A 9570-nucleotide genomic window follows, 5' to 3' on the forward strand; every position below is an offset into this window, starting at 1 on the left:
CAAGATATTAAGAAGCAAAGTGGGCCAGGAGAAGTTAGAGCAGAAATGTCTCTTACAATAGTGAGAGAACAGGAAAGAGAAGTGAGAAAAGCTGGGATCATACTTGAAGTTTCGGCTGGGCCGTAGACTTCTCTGCATTGTGATCCTTCTGGTTTGCCACATGTGCATGCTGTGAGGAAGCTGATGAGGTATGCACGGCACAATTATGTTCCATTTTTTGCCTTTAGGTACCGCCTCATTGGTCAGTCATCTGCTGAATGTATCATCTCAGGCAATACTGCCCACTGGAGTGCAAAGCCACCAATTTGTCAACGTGAGTTGAAATCTTTTCCCCCATTCAACCTATCATTTAATCCTAGCGTGGCCTTCCTAGAATTATAAAGAATGAATCTCATCCCTCTTGAAATGGTGTCCTTTTGATATTTGAAGAATGCAGTCATATCCCAGTCATATCCTTAAAACGGCTCACAGCATTCCCTTCCACCTTCATCTAGAAATGCTTTTTTCTTTCCCTTATCTTAAGGGGTAATTTATTTTAAACCAGTCTTGAGCTCATTTAAACAGCCCCCAATTTCCTCTTCCCAGTTTGAAGAGCATTTTCTTCAGTGAAGTCAACAAATACAAACTTGATGAAAGAAACCCTATATCCTCTCTGCAGGCTCTTAGTATCACATCAGCTATTCAAGCAATGCAGCCCTTTCTTCCTGTTTATCATTTGTCTAAACAGGTGCATGTCATCTTCCCTGTCAGTTGTTTGGAAGATGAGCTTCCTAGATTTTGGGGAGCAAAGAGGAAAGAGCAATTGCAAGCTAACAAGGAATATAAAATGGATATAATCCTGGGTTTGGTTATGGTTTGAGGAAATAAGCAATTCAGAACACAACTGATGGGAGGACAAGTGAACGCAAACTTTGTGGAAGGCCGGTCTGGCTGGGCACTGTTTTAATGTAGAGTAGGACACAGTATTCAATTTTTCCAAGATCAGACAAGACTGGGGAATTCAGGGTGGTATAGCTGTAGATCAGTATTCAGTTCTTTTTATTACTTCTGAATCTGCAAGTATTGTGTTTATTACATGTAATATTGTATACTTGTGCTTTGTGTAATATTGCATATTTTTGCTTTGTCTTTATTAGTTCTGCCAGAGCTTTTTGTTATTTAATAAAGATGCTATCCTGGGCAAGGTATGGTGGCTCATACTGTAATCCCAGCACTTTGGGAGGCCTAGGTGGACAGATCAATTGAGCTCAGGAATTCAAGACCAGCCTATACGACATGGTGAAACCCTGTCTCTACAAAAATACAAAGATCAAACAGGCATGGTGGCACATGCCTATAGTCAAAACTACTCAGGGGGTTGAGAGGTGGGAGGATTTCTTGAAGCAGAGAGATCAAGGCTGCAATGAGACATGATTGTGCCACTGCACTCCAGCCTGGGCAGCAGGGCAAGACCCTGTCTCAAAAAAAAAATGCTATGCTATATGCTTTATTATATTAATAACCAATAGAATAAAGCGAAATGCCTTCTATAGAGAGAGAGAACTAAATTAACAATGGTGAGATAACGTAGCTAAATTCTCATTTAGCAGGAGAAATATAAACATATACTATAGGCCAGGCACAGTGGCTCACACCTGTAATCCCAGCATATTGGGAGGCCGAGGCAGGCAGATCACTTGAGGTCAGGAGTTCGAGACTAGCCTGGCCAACATGGTGAAACCTGTCTCCACTAAAAGTACAAAAGTTAGCCCAATGTGGTGGAGCATGCCTATAATTCCAGCTAGTCAGGAGGCTGAGGCAGGGGAATCTCTTGAACCTGGAAGGCAGGGGTTGCAGTGAGCCAAGATCACGCCACTGCACTACAGCCTGGGTGACAGACTGAGACTCTGTTCTCAAAAAAAAAAAAAAAAAAAAGTGGACTATAATAATATATGGACACATTTAGTCAAGTAATGTTAACTGAGAAGAGCAGAACTCATAATATTATAAAACTGTAAGAATATGTCTATACATTAGCAAATATCAGATGAGAATAATATCGTGAATATTTACTTCTGGTAATTTTGGATTTTAAAAAAACTGTTAGCAAAATTTACACTAAACTATAATTTCAAGAAACCAGGCCAGGGGTGGTGGCTCTCACCTGTAATCCCAGCATTTTGAAAGGCTGAGGCAGGCAGATTGCTTGAGGCCAGGAGTTCAAGACTAGCCTGGCCAAGCCCTATCTCTAATAAAAATGCAAAAATTAATCAGACATGGTGGTGCATGGCTATAATCCAGCTACTCGGGAGACTGAGGTGGGAGGATTGTTTGACCGGGAAAGCAAAGGTTGCAGTGAGCCGTGATCCTGCCACAGCACTCAAGGCTCTGTCCCAAAGTTCTTGTTTTGGTTAACTTGCTGTCTGTTTTCCCAGAAATTCCTTGTCGGCCGCCCCCCACCATCGCCAATGGATATTTCACTAGCACCAACAGGGACATTTTTCACTATGGATCAGTGGTGACCTACCACTGCAATCCTGGAAGCAGAGGGAGAAATCTGTTTCAGCTCGTGGGTGAGCGCTCCATACACTGCACCAGCAATGAGGATCAAGAGGGCGTCTGGAGCGGCCCGGCCCCTCAGTGCATTATACCTAACAAATGCATGCCTCCAAATGTTGAAAATGGAATAATGGTATCTGACAACAGAAGTTTATTTTCCTTAAATGAATTTGTGGAGTTCAGGTGTCAGCCTGGCTTTGTCATGAAAGGTTCCCTCCGTGTGCAATGCCAGCCCCTGAACAAATGGAAGCCAGAGTTACCAAGCTGCTCCAGGGGTGAGTCTGACTGAGGCCTAGAAGGGCTCTGCAAATGACATGAGTTGTTGTTGGATCAGGAGATTAGTATTTGTTCAGAGGGAGGGATGTGTGGTGAGCAGTGTGGGAAAGCAAGTTTGGGAAAAAGAAGCATGAAATTAAGAATCAGGATGTCATGCACCTATGCATATGTATCTTCACTATGAAAAGCAAGACCTTAATTAGCCAAGAAAAAAGATTTTGGACCCACCTATTCATCAGTTATCAGGGCAAAGTACCAGCTGTACTATCTCTCAATTATATTGAAAAATCGTATGGACTTTCTTTATGGTCAGCTGTGCACAAAGCACTTTATATATTTTTTCTCATTTATTATTTATAATACTTTGAAATTGTACTGTTGCAATATCCATTTAAGAGTGAAGTCAGCTTGGCCTTTCAGAGGTTAGGTAAATTGGCCAAGTCACATGCTCTAGCTGAGACACCCAAGATTTTAAAAGGCAAGGGTCTCAGACCCCAGAGGCTGAATGCTATAGCTCTTGCCATACTTCTATCAGCATCCATTGGTGACCGAAAGAGACTGCCTTATGACAGAAAGCATGGCATCAGAATAGAGACAAAGACTTTAGAGTTTGTCTATAATGGCCTGCCTCCTACATTTTATTTTGTTATTTTATTTTATTAAAAACCTATTTATTAGGGTTGAGGTCCGTCTCTGTTGCCCAGGCTGATCAATGATACAGTGACACAGTCATGGCTCACTGCAGTCTCAAACTCCTGGGCTCAAGCCATCCACCTCCTACATTTTATCCCCAGGAATCTAAGAGTGAAGGTAACTTGCTCGAAGCCAGTTAAATAACGATTTTTAAATTCATCTTGAATGAGGTACAGATTAGGTTGATGTTAAGTGGGTTCTGATGCCCTAAGCATGGACGAACAGGACTGTAAATAAAGGCAGACGTTGAGTCAAACACTCTCCAAATAATATGTCCTCTCATGACAAAGGGCTGGCTTATTTAAGGGCTTTTGTTTTTGGTAGCTCATCTTGTCTACTGGTGTCACAATAGCTGGTTTAGCAGTGGAGTGGGAGGTGTAATGGTTGACACATAGGGACAGAGAAGAAGCTTACAGTTCTTCTACCAACCCGTGTTAGCCTTGTGCAACCACTGAGCTGGGAAGATGAACAGATAAAAACATACAAAGTTGGATGTATTGAGGTAGGAGATGGGCAGGGCTTGTCTTGTGTTCACAATCCTGCTGACCAAAACAGGATCTGGCTTAGACAGGATGCAGTGAAAAATCAGCAGGAACCAGCTGATGGCAACAAAAGCAATCCCTAGCAGGAACCAGCAGATGGCGATGAAAGCAATCCCCAGCTGCCCTCACGTTCCCATCAGCACCATGACAGTTTACAAATGCCATGGCAATGACCTGGAAGTTACCGCCCCTTTCCTGGAAAGTTCTAAATAACTCACCCTTAATTTGCATTGATCACTCCTTAATTTACATGTAATTGAAGCAGGTTTACAGGAGTATGAATACAGTTGCCTGCTAGGAGCCTGTATGTTGCTGACTCTGGTCACACTGCCTGTGAGTTAGCCGTGCTCTGCAAGGGGCAGTCTCTTTCACCAAAAGATTTCTATCTAGCACCACTGGCTCATCTTTGAAATCTTTCCTGGGTGAGGCAAGAATCCTTCCAGAATAAGCCCCAATTTGGGGGCTTGCCTGTCCTGAAACAGTATGACTGTACTTTAGTCATAGGTGTGCAATCAGAGAAATGGGGGGGAAAGTCTGTAAAACAGGCTTGGACTCAGGTGACAGTCTCATTACCTGAATAACGGGTGAAAACTGGGGTTGCCTTCCTAGGAAGCATGTAGATGGAGAATCCACCAATACTAACAACTCCACACCAGATAACAAGAGCTGGGAGAAAAAACCTCATGCCCTGTAGATTTACAAGTGGATTTGAGGTCTTGTGCTAGGGAGAATTGGGTTCTATTTCTCTACCTTTGACTAGTTATAAGGGCTTCAGCAAGCATAAGCTATAGCAAAGGAAATTCCCCCATAACTAACAAGTATTCTGGAACTGTCCTTTCCACAGTGTGTCAGCCACCTCCAGAAATTCTGCATGGTGAGCATACCCAAAGCAATCAGGTCAACTTTTCACCTGGGCAGGAAGTATTCTACAGCTGTGAGCCCGGCTATGACCTCAGAGGGGCTGCTTCTCTGCGCTGCACACCTCAGGGAGATTGGAGCCCTGAAGCCCCCAGATGTGCAGGTGCCTTGACTCTCTGGCTTCTAGATTGCTCTCTGTAACCCTCACATGGAGGTCTTACTCCTATTTTTTTTCATTCTAGTGAAATCCTGTGATGACTTCTTGGATCAACTCCCTCATGGCCATGTGCTGCTTCCACTTAATCTCCAGCTTGGGGCAAAAGTGTCCTTTATTTGTGTTGAAGGGTGAGTGTGACCCAGAATTAAGATCAGCGACTCAGCTCTGGAGAGTGACTCTTGAGCTCAAGGATCAATCCAAAAAGAGGGCTGACCTAGGAAAATAAGAACACAGGGAGATTAACTTCTGGAAGTGTGATTTTAAAAAAAGGTAGGGGCTAAGTGGCAGTACTATCGGGAGATAAAGAGATAAAGAAAAAATGGTGCATACAACTCAGTGTCAAGTACGAACAGAAATACAGCCGGCAGTCCAGAAAAGGAGATTGACCTAGTGCAAAGAAGTACTGGAGGAGAATAACATCTGAAACAATGACTGGGAAGTGCAGTATGAACCAGATGGATCCATGAACAGAGGTTTAAAAAGGAAAAAGCTCAACTTATTTGATTTCTCACTGATAGAGGCTCAGAAATCAAATCATTTTGGAAAACATGCAGCTTCCAGTGAGGGACAAAGCAGAAACAACAACAGAAATACAACAGATCTTGGGAAAAAAAGTATATATATATACATATATATATATATATATATGTGTGTGTGTGTATGTGTATGTGTGTGTGTATATATATGGGATGTTAGATGTATGAACAAATAATAAATTGCATACATGAAGAGATAAATATTCTAAGGATTTGTTAAGAAAAGTTTGTCATATAACAGAAAGTTGTGTATAAGATAAATAACATGCAAAGATTATTTCACAAAACTTTTAAACAAATAAATATTGGAATTTGTAGTAAGAATGAAAGAATAAGTAAAAATATTTTAAAATCCAATTACAATACGATTGACAGCTTTGCCAGCTGTTACTGCTTTGTCCTCACTGAAAGCTACGCTTTCTCCAACATGATTTGTCTTCTGAGCCTGTCAGTGAGAAACCAAGTGAACTGAGTGTTTTTACCTGTGCTTTAGCTGAGCAGTGAAATGTTAATTCAGTTAGGAATTCTCAGGGAGGAGGCTGAGATCTGTCAATGAAGAGAAGAGAGAAATGGTGCATTCATCCAGACGCTACTGCTTTGTTCTTTAGGTTTCGCTTGAAGGGCAGTTCCGTTAGTCATTGTGTCTTGGTTGGAATAAGAAGCCTTTGGAGTAACAGTGTTCCTGTGTGTGAACGTGAGTAGATTAAATACTTCTTCAGTCTGGATCTTTCTCTTTGATTTTTCTGAATGTGGTTTGCCCCATGAGATGATCTATTGTTTGTCCCGCTATTTATGTCCATTTTTAATAGGAATTGTTTTTTGTTGGAATAGATACAAGCAATGTTTTGGGGGAAAATATACCTAAGCATCATGTGGTTTTGGGTAACATTCTATAAATATTGATGAGGAGAGTCTGTGCTACAGATAGAGAGAAATTCTTCATAGAAATAATGTACAGCAAGATGCTATGCTAAATTTTTCTCCTCTTTCCTGTCAGAAGTAATAGTCACACTTCAACTTTTCAGTTCTTCCCTCAGTTATCCATTTAGTCATCTACTCATTCTTTCAACACAAAATTATTTGAGCACCTATTAGTGCCAAGCAATCTTCTGGGAACTGGGAATGTGCCTAAAAACAAGACAGATAAGTCCATGTTTATATTTTTGTGCAAGAATAAAGACAAAATAAAACAAAAACATGAATAGAAATGTTCAAACAATACTAAGTGTTATTAAGAAAATGCTCTTAATTGATTCAGTGCTCTCAGTTGAGAAAGTAGCTGAGGACCCCAAAGGGAAGTGTACCTCTACTTGGTGTAGCTGAGGGTTCAAACTGGAAGGCTTTTGCAGCAATTTAATCAGAGATGTTGGCCCAGGATAGCCGTTGGGAAAGGTGATGATGAGAAGTGATCAAATTCTGGATATATTTTCAAGGTGCAGATGACAGGATTTGCTGATGGTTTGCTTATGTGAGAGAAAGAGAAGAATCATAGACAATTTCCAGGTTTTTGGCCAGATCGCTGAGGGGGTAGAATTTCCCTTAGCTGAAATGCAGGGGACTGCATGAAGTATGGGAATGGGGGAAATCAAAAGTTAAGCTTAGAACATAAGTTTTGTGTTCCTCTTAATATCCAGATGGGTATCTTGGAGAGTCCCAGGCTGCCCATAAGTAGGTAAAAGCCATCATTGTATCTGCTATGCTTAAAATCAGGACTGAAAGAGATCCTCACCTAGGGAGTGAGTGCTTCTCAAGAACAGATGCTTGGACTGAGCCTGGGTGTCCAGGATTAAAAGTTGAAAAGGTGAGAAGGAATTATGATGAAGGGGATTATGATGAGGCAGCCACTGCAGTAAAAGAAAACACAGGAGGGTGAGGTGCCCTGGAAGCCAAGTGGGGAAATTCTGTTAAGGAGATTAGACTAACCAACTCTGTCAAATGCTATAGAAAGGTCAAATTCGGTGAGCACAGAAAACTGATCTTTGGGTTTAGCAACTTGGAGGTAACAAGTAGCAGTTTCAGTAGAGTGCTGGCAAACACTGATTGGAATGAATTCTTGGACGAATGCACGGGAGGAATTGTAACAGATCACACACAATATTTTAGAGGCGTTTTCATGTAAAGAGAGTAGAAGTAGGACTATAGCTGGAGGAAGAAATGGCAGCAAGGGGGTTGCTTTTTATTTTTAAGAGGGCAGAAGATACTGTGTGAAAAACAGAAACACAATTATGTCCAATCTGTTCATTCATTTCCTTCTTCACTAAATCAATCAGCGATATTGCTTCCCTTTCTAAGCATAGCTATTAAAAATACATGTTTACAATAGAATTTTGCTCAAATGAACACTTTGCTTCAAATTATTTCAATGTCTTGTACTGATTTATATGATGAAACATGATAGTTTCATCTTGCATAGGTGGAAGTCAGCTGTCTGACAAACAGGAAGTCAACTATTTCCCTGAAATAGTTAAGAAGTATGAAAGAAAAAAAAAAAGAGAAAATACCCTCATGAAGCCAACATATACCTGATATCACTGATAGAGTGTAAACATTGGTTAAGCTATTTCAGCCTTTGATTAGTTTATCTATAATCTTTTAAGCTGTAGTATCCTTTTCCCAAATTCAAAGCAAATTAGAAAGGGGAAAGAGTGTCTCCAAATAGAGGCATTCCAAAGAATAAATGTGTTTCTTTAACAACAACAAAAAAATTCCTTTAAAAACCAATGAGTATCTCAAAAAAGCCTAACATTTTTGAGCCTTTTGAAACACATACAAGAGTACACAATATATTTTATTTCATTATGACAGCATTACTATAATCTTTCATATTTATTTTGAAAATCATTGCCAGACATCATAAAGAAAAATTAAATCACTGATATACAAATAGTAAATGCATAATATATTTTAGAATGATGTCTCCAGGATGCAGATTCTTGATGTCAAAGATCATATTTATCTTAGGCTTAAAACGGTACTTGACATACAGCAGGTACTCAAAAAATGCTTACTGAATTAATGGATGATTTCCCTTTAATGTGGCTATGAAGATTTTTATTTACTTTAAAGGAATACACTATTTATTATTCAGAAATCTTAACTATCTAAAAAATTTAGGATGCTTAATTTGGGGAAGACTTTTGTAATAAACATTGATGTAGTTGTCATTTCATTTAGCTCCATCTTAGCAGAGGCCTAATACATTTATTATGCAGTTTCTACTTTCCTTAAGAAAAAAGTACACTTAATTAGCAACACAGTCACTGTATGACAACTGTGAAATCACCTTGGATTCGAATTTAAAATTTTAAATGGAATTGAGAGCTCTTGTTTTCTTTCTAGAAATATTTTGTCCAAATCCTCCAGCTATCCTTAATGGGAGACACACAGAAACTCCCCTTGGAGATATTCCCTATGGAAAAGAAGTATCTTACACATGCGACCCCCACCCAGACAGAGGGATGACCTTCAACCTCATTGGGGAGAGCACCATCCGCTGCACAAGTGACCCTCAAGGGAATGGGGTTTGGAGCAGCCCCCCTCCTCGCTGTGAACTTTCTGTTCCTACTGGTCAGTATCTGCTTCCACATATACTAAATGGGTTCAGAATATCTGGACCCAATCCTTCATGTCTCTATAATAAGAGTATGGTATCTGTTTGTGAGATTAACTTTGTCATAAGTGGAAATGTCAAAATGACAAACTGTAGCTAAAACAGATGGGTTTCAGCAGTGCCAAGGTGTGTTTGGATTGATAAGATGAGCAGAACTCTTCTTGCTGGTGGAGTGCAGAAGGGTGGGGTAAGGGGACTGAAGGGAGTGGTGGAGGGAAGGCAGCAAGACACAGTTAGGAAGAAAAATGTATTCACCGGAGAGAACACGAAAAAAACTGCCTATGAACAATAGCCAATATC

General features: G+C 40.4%; 1 protein-coding gene across 1 annotated transcript in view; it reads left to right on the plus strand.

The window, feature by feature from the left end:
• CR1 (complement C3b/C4b receptor 1 (Knops blood group)) overlaps positions 1-9570 on the plus strand; it is a 182812-nt gene that overhangs the window by 45527 nt on the left and 127715 nt on the right. Inside the window, exons 12-17 of the mRNA XM_037737442.1 lie at positions 228-313; positions 2415-2813; positions 4894-5070; positions 5150-5252; positions 6269-6354; positions 9000-9227. Coding sequence (XP_037593370.1) covers positions 228-313; positions 2415-2813; positions 4894-5070; positions 5150-5252; positions 6269-6354; positions 9000-9227 — 1079 coding nt within the window. The remainder of the gene's footprint in view (positions 1-227; positions 314-2414; positions 2814-4893; positions 5071-5149; positions 5253-6268; positions 6355-8999; positions 9228-9570) is intronic.

The sequence above is a fragment of the Cebus imitator genome, unplaced genomic scaffold (genome assembly GCF_001604975.1).
Source record: "Cebus imitator isolate Cc_AM_T3 unplaced genomic scaffold, Cebus_imitator-1.0 Scaffold38, whole genome shotgun sequence".
NCBI lineage: Eukaryota > Metazoa > Chordata > Mammalia > Primates > Cebidae > Cebus > Cebus imitator.